This window comes from Oncorhynchus mykiss, chromosome 15 (assembly GCF_057628025.1).
Source record: "Oncorhynchus mykiss isolate SJ-2025 chromosome 15, ASM5762802v1, whole genome shotgun sequence".
Taxonomy (NCBI): domain Eukaryota; kingdom Metazoa; phylum Chordata; class Actinopteri; order Salmoniformes; family Salmonidae; genus Oncorhynchus; species Oncorhynchus mykiss.
The window spans coordinates 16,319,928-16,334,658 of NC_143036.1; the positions used below are offsets into that span (position 1 = coordinate 16,319,928).

A 14,731-nucleotide genomic window follows, 5' to 3' on the forward strand; every position below is an offset into this window, starting at 1 on the left:
TGAATTACATCATGGGTCCCTAATCTGTACTACACAAAAATGCAGAATTATGGACATGAATGTCATTAGCTTCATCGTGATGTATCCTAAATAGGTACACAAAAAATATATATATATATATATATATATATATATATATATATATATATATATATATATATATATATAAATATGCAAGATCCTCTTCTGCATATTTGGGTATCATTCGCCACACTGGCTAATTGTTTTAATGAACTCTGCCCCCAAACATTACCAAATTTGGGTCATCCGGACCGGAAACAAATCTGAACCAATCATAGTCGTCTATGTTTCACAAGTTTGGACAACAAAGTACAGCACATTAGTGTACGCAACTTGTGTGCTCTGTACACTACTCTGAGCTGTACTGTCCAAACTTGTGTGCTCTGTACACTACTCTGAGCTGTACTGTCCAAACTTGTCACAAACCACAGTTTGGTTCACTATGATTTCCCATTGTAGCCAAATCAATTGCAGAAATTCTATTAACCATTTTGTTTTTTTTTTACCAGAATTTGTTTTATTCACTTAATTCATAAACAAAATGGATATCAGTAAAAACACTAATTGATAGCTCTACCTTTCCTTGTTCTGTGAACTTTCATTATTCTCCCTCACGAGGGAGAGAAATGAGAAAATATCTTAAAGATGTGGGTTTTTGGTAACGGAACTTCAAAGCACAAGGAAATGTTTCATAGAAATCCCCCCCAAAAAGTTGATATTAGTTAGAAGGGGTCTTTACTTCAACATTGTGTTTCGATGTAATTCTAATACCTTTTAAGACCCCTTTGCCATCGGTTTGATCAGAAATCAAAGCCTTCGCTTATTACACATTTTTAGGATAGAACATGCCTTCCTCTCTCAAACATGGACTCTAGGCTTTCATTTGACACCCAATTTAATGTGCTCCTATTAACTTCACTTTGGTGCTCATTGGTCCTTCCACATTGAAATGACCCCCAGCGATAAAACTAGACTTCCTCATGCTGTCAGTGGTAAAAACACTGGGTTCTAGCTGAGGACAGCCCACAGACGGCATAAAAACACTGGGTACTAGCTAGGGCTGGGTGATATCGAATTAATATGTTTTAGCACGATGTTCCAAGAATCGAGGTTGTCTTTTTAGTCTCATCCCATTCGCTCCTTTGGTGCACCTTTCCACTCGCACAGGGACACCACAACAATGACAAAAGAGATCTTCCTCTCTGACAACAAGCAGTTTCAACTCGCCATTTGCATTTATGGTTTGGTCCAACATATAAAAAGGCCAGCATCCTGGAGACGCCTCTTCACTGTTCACATTGAGACTGGTGTTTTGTGGGTACTATTTAATGAAGCTGCCAGTTTCTCAAACCACACACTAAATGTACTTGTCCTCTTGCTCAGTAGTGCACCGGGGCCTCCCACTCCTCTTTCTATTCTGGTTAGAGACAGTTTGTGCTGTTCTGTGAAGGGAGTAGTACACAGCGTTGTACGAGATCTTTGGTTTCTTACATTGAATAGCCTTCATTTCTCAGAACAAGAATAGACTGAAGAGTTTCAGGATTAAGTGCTTTGTTTCTGGCCATTTAGAGCTTGTAACCAAACCCACAAATGCTGATGCTCCAGATACTCAAATAGTCTAAAGAAGACCAGTTTCATTGCTTCTTTAAATCAGAGAAACAGTTTTCAGCTGTGCTAACAATTGCAAAATGTTTTTCTAATGATCAATTAGCCTTTTAAAATAATAAACTTGGATTAGCTAACACAATGTGCCATTGGAACACAGGAGTGATGGTTGCTGATAATGGACCCGTTTGCCTATGTAGATATTCTATTAAATATGAGCCATTTCCAGCTACAATGTCTACACTGTAAGTGATCAATTTGATGTTATTTTAAAATGGACAAAAAAAAAAAAAAAAGTGTTTTTCTTTCAAAAACAAGGACATTTCTAAGTGACCCCAAACTTTTGAACGGTAAATGCATTTCACTATACAGCCTTACCCCATGTCATTGATCCACAATCCATAGGTATCAATCTACTCAGTGACACCGAGAACATTAGTGTCATAGCTCTTATTGCAGGACTCTGAAACAACTGAATTGAGCCACATTTGTCAACCTGTGTATTTTACACTATTCCTGAGGAAAAACACTGTGTGGATGTCGGAGTTTGATAACGCAGAGGACATTAGGAAAAAATATATTGGGTATCGAGTCGACTGTTATCCCATTTCATAGATCCCCAATCCTTAGGTAAAGCTGTACAGTGCATTATGAATAATAGGCTGACTGGGGAGGGGATTTCAGAGTCACGCGATAAGAGCTACAACGCTAATATTTGCGTAAACTCTTCATAGTGGTGTTCTGTGGGTGTCACCAAGTAGACTGATACCCCATTTCATTGTGTCACATTCCAACCTTGTTTAACATGATCTAGTCTAAATATGGCATGATTCCACCAATTGTAACCTTCTGCATCACCTTTAAAAAAATAGGTACTTTTATTTGGAAGGCAAACCACAAATTCCACTATTGTGCCCAATCCTTATTGTGGCTAGCTTCACAACATAACTCGGTCTGGTCGAGCCTCACTAGCCAGATGAAGCTAGCTGGCTGCTTATAACGTTAGCTTTGGGCAACAGGGTTAAGTAGCTGGCTAGCTATTTATTGTCATGAGCTGAATTTCAATAACCCATTGAAATCACTTAGAATGTATGTGTTGTCACCCATGGGTCACACTACTCATTGTATTGTTCAGATACATAAAATACCGTAATATATATTTTTTAAAGTGATATGATACTTTTGCCAATATCGTCCAGCCCTACCTAAGATGTACATGGTTATTTTTTGGAAAAAGCAACAGGGCAGTGTGGTGCCAGGACTACAAACTCTCCCTCAACATGACCAAGAGAAAGGAGATAATTGAGGACTACAGGAAAAAGGGAGGGCCGAACACACCCCCATTTGCATCGACGGGGCTGTAGTGGAGCGAGTCAAGAGTTAAGTTCCTTGGTGTCCACATCAACTATCACAGTCCAAACACACCAAGAAAGTCATGAGGGCACGACAACACCTTTTCCCACCCTCAGGAGACTAGGGTAGTGCGTACGGCCCAGTACGTCACTGGGGTCAAGCTTCCTGACATCCAGGAGCAGTAAAAAGTTTGGACACACCTACTCATTTGAGGGTTTCTTTATTTTTACAATTTCCTACATTGTAGAATGGTGAAGACAAAACTATGAAATAACACAGGGAATCATAACCAAAAATATCTATATAATAATAATAATAATGAGATTCTCCAAAGTAGTCACCCTTTGCCTTGATGACTGCCAAGCGTGTTCAAAGCTCTCTCTCAACCAGCTTCATGAGGTAGTCACCTGGAATGCATTTCAATTAACAGGTGTGCCTTGTTAAAAGTTAATTTGTGGAATGTCTTTCCTTCTTAAGCCAATCAGTTGTGATGTGACAAGGTAGGGGTGGTATACAGAAGATGGTCTTTTACCAAATAGGGCTAAGTCCATATTATGGCAAGAACAGCTCAAATAAGCAGAGGGAAAAAACTAAAAACAGTCCATTACTTTAAGACATGAAGGTCAGTCAGTGCGGAACATTAAGAACTTTGAAAGTTTCTACAAGTGCAGTCGCCAAAAACCATAAAGCTCTATGATGAAACTGGCTCTCAGGAGGACCTCCACAGGAAAGGAAGACCCAGAGTTACCTCTGCTGCAGATGATAAATTCATTAGAGTTACCAGCCTCAGAAATTGCAGAGTTCAAGTCACATCAACTGTTCAAAATGAGACTGCGTGAATCAGGCCTTCATGGTCAAATTTCTGCAAAGAAACCACTACTAAAATGACACCAATAAGACTTGCTTGGGCCAAGAAACATGAGCAATTAACATTAGACCGGTGGAAATTGAGATTATTGGTTCTAACCGCCGTGTCTGTGAGACGCAGAGTAGGTGAACGGATGATCACTGCATGTGTGTGTGTAACGGATGTGAAACGGCTAGCTTAGTTAGCGGTGGTGCACGCTAAATAGCGTTTCAATCGGTGACGTCACTTGCTCTGAGACCTTGACGCAGTGGTTCCCCTTGCTCTGCAAGGGCCGCGGCTTTTGTGGAGCGATGGGTAACGATGCTTCGTGGGTGACTGTTGTTGATGTGTGCAGAGGGTCCCTGGGTCGCGCGAGGGGATGGTCTAAAGTTATACTGTTACATGTGGTTCCCACCATGAAGGCGGTGGTGTGATGGTGCTTTGCTGGTGACATGGTCAGTGATTCATTTAGAATTCAAGGCACACTTAACCAGCATGGCTACCACAGCATTCTGCAGCAATTGCCATCCCATCTGGTTTGCGCTTAGTGGAACTATTATTTGTTTTTCAACAGGACAATGACCCAACACACCTCCAGGCTGTATAAGGGTTATTTGACCAATAAGGAGAGTAATGAGTCCTGCATCAGATGACCTGGCCTCCACAATCACGCAAACTCAACACAATTGAAATGGTTTGGGATGAGTCAGACTGCAGAGTGAAGGAAAAGCAACCAACAAGTGCTCAGCATATGTGGGAACTCCTTCAAGACTGTTGGAAAAGCATTCCAGGTGAAGCTGGTTGAGAGAATGCCAAGAGTGTGCAAAGCTGTCAAGGCAAAGGGTGGCTAATTTGAAGAATCTCAAATATATTTTGATTGGTTCAACACTTTTTGGTTGTTACATGATTCCATGTGTTATGTCATAGTTGATGTCTTCACTATTATTCTACAATGTAGAAAATAGTAAAAATAAAGCTAAACCCTTGAATGAGTAGGTGTGTCCAAACTTGACCTGCCGTGTTTATGACTTGGCCCCCTCAAGTCATAGACACGGCAAGCGGTACTGGAGCACCAAGTCTAGGTCCAAAAGGCTCCTTAACAGCTTCTACCCCCAAACCATAAGACTGGTGAACAGCTAACATAATATTTGCAATGATCTCCCCCCCCCCCCCCCCCATTTGTTTTTAATACTGCTGCTACTCGCTGTTTATCAACTACGCAGTCACATAACCCCTACCTACATGTACAAATTACCTCGACTAACCTGTTCCATCGCGCATTGACGCAGTACCGGTACCCCCTGCATATAGCCTCAATATTATTCTATTGTGTTATTTTACTAAATATAAACTATTTTCTTAACTGAACAGCAGGTTTAGGGCTTGTAAGTAAGCATTTCACATTAAGGTCTATAACCGTTGTAGTCTGTGCATGTGACAAATACAATTTGATAAACTTGTATGCATTTCACTACTAGATGTTTGCTATCAGATATCCTATAAAATGGCTTTCTGCCAGAAGTCCAAGTGCTCTGGATGAGTTCTGTTCAGTTGCCACCCCCTTCAAATCAAATTTTATTGGTCACATACTTAGCAGATGTTATTGCTGGTGTAGTGAAACGCTTGTAGTGTAGCAAAATGCTTTCCCCCCTATACTCCGTGTACACCTGCTGCTCTTCATTCAGAAAAGCATGCGTCACAACTTTTGATCGCTTTTCACGTAAAATGACATTCAGTAGCTACTAGCTATGCTTGTATACAGTGGGGCAAAAAAGTATTTAGTCAGCCACCAATTGTGCAAGTTCTCCCACTTAAAAAGATGAGGCCTGTAATTTTCATCATAGGTACACTTCAACTATGACAGACAAAATGAGGGATTTTTAATGAATTTATTTGCAAATTATGGTGGAAAATAAGTATTTGGTCAAGATTTCTGGCTCTCACAGACCTGTAACAACTTCTTTAAGAGGCTCCTCTGTCCTCCACTCGTTACCTGTATTAATGGCACCTGTTTGAACTTGTTATCAGTATAAAAGACACCTGTCCACAACCTCAAACAGTCACACTCCAAACTCCACTATGGCCAAGACCAAAGAGCCGTCAAAGGACACCAGGAACAAAATTGTAGACCTGCACCAGGCTGGGAAGACTGAATCTGCAATAGGTAAGCAGCTTGGTTTGAAGAAATCAACTGTGGGAGCAATTATTAGGAAATGGAAGACATACAAGACCATTGATAATCTCCGTCGATCTGGGGCTCCACGCAAGATCTCACCCCGTGGGGTCAAAATGATCACAAGAACGGTGAGCAAAAATCCCAGAACCACACGGGGGGACCTAGTGAATGACCTGCAGAGAGCTGGGACCAAAGTAACAAAGCCTCCCATCAGTAACACACTATGCTGCCAGGGACTCAAATCCTGCAGTGCCAGACGTGTCCCCCTGCTTAAGCCAGTATATGTCCAGGCCCATCTGAAGTTTGCTAGAGAGCATTTGGATGATCCAGAAGAAGATTGGGAGAATGTCATATAGTCAGATGAAACCAAAATATAACTTTTTTGTAAAAACTCAACTCGTCGTGTTTGGAGGACAAAGAATGCTGAGTTGCATCCAAAGAACACCATACCTACTGTGAAGTATGGGGGTTGAAACATCATGCTTTGGGGCTGTTTTTCTGCAAAGGGACCAGGACGACTGATCCGTGTAAAGGAAAGAATGGGGCCATGTATCGTGAGATTTTGAGTGAAAACCTCCTTCCATCAGCAAGGGCATTGAAGATGAAACGTGGCTGGTCTTTCAGCATGACAATGATCCCAAACACACTGCCCGGGCAACGAAGGAGTGGCTTCGTAAGAAGCATTTCAAGTTCCTGGAGTGGCCTAGCCAGTCTCCAGATCTCAACTCCATAGAAAATCTTTGGAGGGAGTTGAAAGTCAGTGTTGCCCAGCAACAGCCCCAAAACATCACTGCTCTAGAGGAGATCTGAATGGAGGAATGGGCCAAAATACCAGCAACAGTGTGTGAAAACCTTGTGAAGACTTACAGAAAACGTTTGACCTCTGTCATTGTTATATACCCTTTGTTGGCAAAGTATTGAGATAAACTTTTGTTATTGACCAAATACTTATTTTCCACCATAATTTGCAAATAAATTCATTAAAAATCCTACAATGTGATTTTCTGGATTTTTTTTTCTCATTTTGTCTGTCATAGTTGAAGTGTACCTATGATAAATTACAGGCCTCTCATCTTTTTAAGTGGGACAACTTGCACAATTGGTGGCTGACCGAATACTTTTTTGCCCCACTGTAACTGTGTGCTGGATTTGCAATACATTTGTTTATTTCCACTCGTTGCATATAGCTAACAGCGTCTGTGATTTAGCCATTACTGGTAATAGACGGCCAAAGGGCTTTTTATTAACTTGTCCATGTTGGTGTTTTTAGCACCCCTTCAAATCACATTGTATTTGTCACATACACATGGTTAGCAGATGTTAATGTGAGTGTAGCGAAATGCTTGTGCTTCTGGTTCCGACAATGCAGTAATAACCGAGTAATCTAACCTAACAATTCCACAACAACTACCTTATACACACACAAGTGTAAAGGGATGAAGAATATGTAAATAAAAAAAAATATATGAATGGGTGATGGTACAGAACAGCATAGGCAAGATGCAGTAGATGGTATAGAGTACAGTATATACATATGAGATGAGTAATGTAGGTTATGTAAACCCTACATTACTCATCTCATATGTACATTTGTGTGCAATGCCAGTAATACAGTAAATCCCAGGATGGCAGATGAACAGAATTCAATGTAAAAAATTGGGGGGGTGATTGGGATTTTTCTATTATTTTCTCTCTACATTGTTGGGAAGGGTCCGTAAATAAACATTTCACTGTTATATTTCATAACCATCTTACCCAGATAGGCCACTTGATTTCAACATCTAAACAACATGAACAGGCCATGTTGTTAAAACACTTGGAGGGGGTCTTAGGGTTGAAGGCTTATATATAGCAGAGTTATAAAATAAAAAAAATGACAAGCCCTGAATTCATTTGATAATTCCCAACTGCTTGAAATGCAGTGTATTCATCTTTAATTGTGCAACTAAGCTTATTTATAGAAAAATAATAATCATAATAAAATCATGAACTGCCACTAAGTTAAATAATAATAAAATAAAGGGAGATGTGATTTTTAGTCCAGCTCACCCAGCCCTAGCTGAGACAGACAGCACGTCAAACTACGGAGGAAGCCAGCAGTATGCCAATCAATTCTGGAATATCAGCCACAAACAGTGTCTGTAAACTTAGCACTAAAAGCAGCTGGAGTCAGCAGAGCTTCATGAAGTGAAAACGTCCTCCTAAGAGTTATACCCTTGCGGTGCAATGCTGTAATACGCCATGGCACATTCCAGTAAGGCAATGCTAAAGCCATAAACCTGGACTTTACTGCAATGCAGGTTGCTGCATGTGTGTGCCAGCCACTGCTTACACAAAGCCACAGATTGAGTCTACCTACTAACACTGGTTTATGGGGGGACACTCCAGTGTCAGAGGTCATTAGGTGGGTTTAGAAGGGTTCACTGGCCTGTGAAGGAGAGGTGCACTGGGTATCTGGTATCAGCTCATCCTACACAAACCCATTGGTCAAAATAACTTTGATCAGTTTCTAGGCCATAGAGGCAGTTTCATGGTACTATAGGCCAGGCAGAGCAGGTCATGGTGTTCCAGTAGAACACTTCCAGACACATGGTGAGAGAGCACTGCAGACAGCAGCCAGACATAGTTCTCCAGAGTAAAATGCCCTGGTTGACTGTCACAAAGTCATTGAAAATATTTTTATAGGGAGAGGTTTAGAATGGGGTTGCAAATGTGCTCTGTGTTGAGTCATATCTACGCAAGATCAGAGATGGGGGGGATTCATAGGCAGGAAGTGGCTCAGGCATTGAAACCCCTGTAGTATGTGAAGTGAATCAAGGTAGAAATTGAATTATTCAAAACCTCCATTCCAACACCAATGTTTCTAGAATGTGTTAGTGTCAGTCAACTTAGTCTATACCTGGCCAAATAAGAGACTTGTTGAGAACTGTATGGTTTGTTAAGGTCCTTTCTTTCCTACTATAGAGGATCTCCTGAAGTTAGGTCCTATACTCCTCCAGGGATAGAGAGAGATGACAGTTAATTGAGTTTAGACCCAAACCTTTCCAGTTGAATGCCTTGATCAGGTGAGTACAGCATTTCACCAAAAGCTGACAAGGAACCACAAGCAGAAGAGTCATGTGAAGACAAATCTAATGAAAAAAAGGACAGACCACGTACTAGTCCTATAAGGTCTACACTCATTCAGATAACCTTCATGAGAATAGTCCGTGTGGCACGTCAGGGGTTAAAGCCCTGTGGTTGTGAAAGAATAGCAGCAAGACTCTTAACAGCTCCTTCGGCATTCTTACCACATCCTGAAACTACGTCAATCCAGCCACGCACACCACTACGTCAAAACCTTATCGCTTCAGTTAAGATCAACGCGCGTGCTCATGATGTGATCCCCTCCGCCTGCAGAAAAACAAGTGGTGCTATCTCGTCCTGTTGCGTAGCACGCTGGCTCATATTTGCCAAATCTCCTTTTTCCTGTCGTAAATCTGCATGGGCCTAACCGCTGTAACTCATCAATACTGTGTTTCTGTTTACATATTGACTTTTATATCTCGGATACACACAACAAGACAAATCTCAATTGGCTCTGTGGCCTGGCCTTATCAGTGGAGGTGTGTGTTTCAGTTATCAATCAATGCACCAGGCACATGGTACTGACAGCTGCACTCTTCCCTGCATTGGCCTGGCTCTCTGGATGTAAACACCAACTCAGGAGTCAGATGAGGCAATACTGCCTGCCTCTGTGCGTCACACACACCCACTTCCTCTCAATGTTCGGTTGGCGACCTAGCCATTGGCCACTCCGCCGTCGAGGCCAGAAAAAAAACCCTGGAAGCCCTACAGACAAACCAGCTGCGACCTTTGGCCATTATCCTCTACTAGAGCATATTTTACACCCATCCACATGCAGACAGCGAGCACAAAAATGCACTTCTCTGATGTCATCTTTTCTTAAACCCTACACTTTCACCCTCTGTTTACAAGAGGAAATGTCTTCATCAGAGAGCAAGAGGGCCTGAAACTCTGGCCATCTGGGAGTTTGGCGGAGAGCCAAACCACTACCCTCAGGCACATGTTGAACCTGCTCCCTCAGTAATGCTAGCTCTAGCCCGTCCCCTGTCCCCGCTTAAACAAACACCAGGAAGCGAGCACACTGGAACCAGAACACAGCAGTGACCACAGAGGAAAAGACTCACCCTTATGGCCACACAGAAGGAGAGAAATTATGTTTAGAGAGGGACAGTAGTCACTCCATGGCAAGTAGTGTGTGTGGAAAAAACCCATATAGCAAACACGTCTCCATTCCATACCCTGGTGTCCAACTACAGTGGGAAGGTCTTCACTTCTGCACCCATTCTCATCTGCTGCACAAACCAAAACCTGATGCAAATCATTGTTTCAAAAGAACCCCACTTAACACTACAAAGCCTGTGGCTCATTGCAAGTGAGCCGTTTCTCCCAACAAAAGGGCCAAAAGAATAATAATTTAAACACAGCCCACCAATTACAAATGAACTGTGGCACACTCAAGAGAAACAAGGGGCAAACACGACCCAGGAGCACAATGGCTCCTACAGTGTTTGTACACAGTGTGATTGTACTACAGGTTTCGCATGGGTGCATAAAACTAGAACGAGCGTTCCCCGTTCAAAACAACGTTCCATAGTGCAACATGGCAGCCATTTGGAATATTCCAATAAACTGATGATCATCGCATCAGAAAACTAAGCAGGACTTTATGCATCCAATTCTATGCCAGGACATTGATAGCCTTTGACAGAGAGGGGCTGTATATCTGTTGTTGAGTGGAGGGTAATGGTGTGGATATTTGAAAGCAGACACAGGGGTGATTATGTGATGTGGAGCAGTGGGCTTGACAAAAGACTAATGGATATCTCACCGAAGAGGGACGCGGCTCGCACACGCACAGATCTCACTGCCTGGTTAATGTGTTCGGTATACAATGACATGTGAGCGTCGGACACGAGTTATTCACCCCCGATTTAACATACAATTACTCTGTAGGGTGGCTAACTATCAACTACCAAACACGTGAATCGATGTCCTCATCATTTGGTGATTGTGTTAGTTAAGGTTATCAGTTCCCGCTCATATCATTGTTTCCTTGCGCCAAAGTTTCCTTAACAAAAAACTGTAACTCATGGGTCTAAGTAGCTTAGGCCCATGAGTTACAGTATTTTGTTAAGGAAACTTTAGCATTGCACAACTATGCCATGAATAGGCCTACTATACAACGTGATGAGAAATCAAGGAGTAGCCAATGTGGCTCACCTATTTAACGAGTCTGTTAAATGTGTCTAGACTGGAACACACTAGATCGAATACAAACAAACGTATCCAGGCAGCACGTTCCTTGGCGCACAAAGTAACAAGTAGACAGCTGTTGCCACTAACACTTGAAGGCGTTGCAACAATTCAGACAATGTAGCTTAACAATACATTGAGTTGAAGAGTGACTGCATTTAACCACTTGAACATTTTTACTGATCATTTCGTAGTTTCAGAGTGACATTGCAAATCGATAGGCTACCACCTGCAGGATTCCCATACCACTCATATGAATCTGAAAGAAGCGATCCAATAGTTAGTTATTAGGTAGTGCATGAGATGTCATCAAATTGATTATGTAGTGTCATTATGGAGAGCCGAGACAGTTCATTTGAAACCGATCCAGTTGAAGTAATGAGGCATTACCTGTGACAGCTGCCTTGGATCAGGAGCGCCGAAGAGAGACGAGCTGGAGCTGAAACTGATGGCTCCTCTCCGGCTGAGGACATGCTTAGGAACCGGCCTGTCTAGAGGCAAAACCGGCAGCTGATAACATACTTCCATTGAACAAAGTCAGAGTCGGATCCAGATTTTAAAAAAACGAATAAAAATCTGTTAAAATGGGAAATGAATTGATCAAATGGAAAGTAAAATGCAGGAAAATAAGAGGGTTGATTGCAGAGCGGTATTCCTCCTTTATTGTGTGGAGGGAATCCGTTGTAATACTTCAGCAGTGAAGAAAGCTACTTATCTTTGTTCTAGGCGACTTTAAACTTGCCAAAATCGCCGTCATTAATACATTGCCTATGCCGCTAGTCTCGTTTGTTCCCATTCTAACCGGGGATGTTATTCATGCTGCTACTTAGCACCTTTTTCTACACAGATTTGGGCCCTCAAAGGACGAGGCCTCTATATTTTCTCTATCTTCATAAAAACGTTTCCTCATTGTCTTCTCCAAAACTCGTCTCAGACGTGCTTCGTCGTGATATGGCTCCGCATTGTCTCCAAATCAAAACAAAAAGGCAAGACCACTTAAAAAAAACAGCTGCCGATGTACATCACTAGTGGGTGAAGTGAAAGGAATCATACGAGGAACATATTGGAGCAGTGGTTCGGTGGTATTCATTCAAGATTTTCGGTGCGAGAAGAAACTATCAATATCTATCGTTTTTTCCTCAATGCAAGCATAAATAGCACCCGTGATTCACCACACATCGGTCTCACTCAATGCAGCACTGTGTGATTTCAAAAGAAAGTGGCTGGCTCAAGGGGAAACCCGAAGTCCATCTCACCTAAACCCGTCGTCCGGGAAAAATATTGGCACATCAAGCAAAAATAAACTGCAACGAAAAAGCAAAAATGTGAACCAAGGTAAATTGATTTCCTTTAACTACCTAGCTACCTTTCTAAACATGAGGCTTCTCTCGAACACACCACCTGCCAGAGATGGAGCTGCTGGAGAGAAAACAAGACGCCCTTGTCCAAGTTATCCAATTGCAGCATGGCTACCAGTGTCACATCTATAGTGATTGGACAATGGCGTAGAATTTGTTTGCAACAAGCCACATTATTGGCTACGTGTCCAGGGCGATCCCCAATACCGATTTGAGCAGTCGTACACCGACGGCGCAGACCTCCACAAGGGTATTCCACCACAATGGGGTTTGCCCTAGAGAGGTCCACATCATTGCCTGTGATTACCTTTCTTGCATGAGTCACCCAGTTGTACTTGAGAAGTAGTACTCAACAGTTTTCAATGTGAGGCTATGGTGGAATTTAGTGGAATACTCTTCAAAAATGTTTTATGATCTGTTAATAAAAGCTGTATGGTGTCTCATAGTTCACATTAATAATACAAATAATAATAGGCTACTTACTTGAAAAGTGACTTATTGACTACCCTACCTTCCTTAATTATCTGAAATGTTTTTATTGTTTCTAGACAGGTGTCGGGGTAGGAATAGTATTTGAACAGTCCCCCTATCAAATACACATATTATTATTCATGATATTCATTTGAGATCACAGTGAATGTCTGTCACACTCAGTGGGGAGGAGAACTTCCCACAAATGTATGAGAGAGAGAGAGAGAGAGAGAGAGAGAGAGAGAGAGAGAGAGAGAGAGAGAGAGAGAGAAAGGAATTCATACTACTCCTCCATCAATGTCAGGCTGACATACAGTGCCTTGCGAAAGTATTCGGCCCCCTTGAACTTTGCGACCTTTTGCCACATTTCAGGCTTCAAACATAAAGATATAAAACTGTATTTTTTTGTGAAGAATCAACAACAAGTGGGACACAGTCATGAAGTGGAACGACATTTATTGGATATTTCAAACTTTTTTAACAAATCAAAAACTGAAAAATTGGAGGTGCAAAATTATTCAGCCCCTTTACTTTCAGTGCAGCAAACTCTCTCCAGAAGTTCAGTGAGGATCTCTGAATGATCCAATGTTGACCTAAATGACTAATGATGATAAATACAATCCACCTGTGTGTAATCAAGTCTCCGTATAAATGCACCTGCACTGTGATAGTCTCAGAGGTCCGTTAAAAGCGCAGAGAGCATCATGAAGAACAAGGAACACACCAGGTAGGTCCGAGATACTGTTGTGAAGAAGTTTAAAGCCGGATTTGGATACAAAAAGATTTCCCAAGCTTTAAACATCCCAAGGAGCACTGTGCAAGCGATAATATTGAAATGGAAGGAGTATCAGACCACTGCAAATCTACCAAGACCTGGCCGTCCCTCTAAACTTTCAGCTCATACAAGGAGAAGACTGATCAGAGATGCAGCCAAGAGGCCCATGATCACTCTGGATGAACTGCAGAGATCTACAGCTGAGGTGGGAGACTCTGTCCATAGGACAACAATCAGTCGTATATTGCACAAATCTGGCCTTTATGGAAGAGTGGCAAGAAGAAAGCCATTTCTTAAAGATATCCATAAAAAGTGTTGTTTAAAGTTTGCCACAAGCCACCGGGGAGACACACCAAACATGTGGAAGAAGGTGCTCTGGTCAGATGAAACCAAAATTGAACTTTTTGGCAACAATGCAAAACGTTATGTTTGGCGTAAAAGCAACACAGCTCATCACCCTGAACACACCATCCCCACTGTCAAACATGGTGGTGGCAGCATCATGGTTTGGGCCTGCTTTTCTTCAGCAGGGACAGGGAAGATGGTTAAAATTGATGGGAAGATGGATGGAGCCAAATACAGGACCATTCTGGAAGAAAACCTGATGGAGTCTGCAAAAGACCTGAGACTGGGACGGAGATTTGTCTTCCAACAAGACAATGATCCAAAACATAAAGCAAAATCTACAATGGAATGGTTCAAAAATAAACATATCCAGGTGTTAGAATGGCCAAGTCAAAGTCCAGACCTGAATCCAATCGAGAATCTGTGGAAAGAACTGAAAACTGCTGTTCACAAATGCTCTC

At 42.0% G+C, this 14,731-nt stretch overlaps 1 protein-coding gene across 3 annotated transcripts in view; it reads right to left on the reverse strand.

The window, feature by feature from the left end:
• The window catches only part of LOC110489684 (high affinity 3',5'-cyclic-AMP phosphodiesterase 7A), a 28,481-nt gene extending 15,717 nt beyond the window's left edge, over positions 1 to 12,764 (reverse strand). The window contains exon 1 of one of the 3 annotated variants that reach the window (XM_036943861.2): positions 11,712 to 12,764. In XM_036943861.2, the coding sequence (XP_036799756.1) occupies positions 11,712 to 11,849 (138 nt within the window). In that variant the 5' untranslated portion in view covers positions 11,850 to 12,764. The remainder of the gene's footprint in view (positions 1 to 11,711) is intronic. The other 2 variants (XM_036943859.2, XM_036943862.2) reach the window with 2 other exon arrangements.
• Positions 12,765 to 14,731: the final 1,967 nt, after the last annotated feature.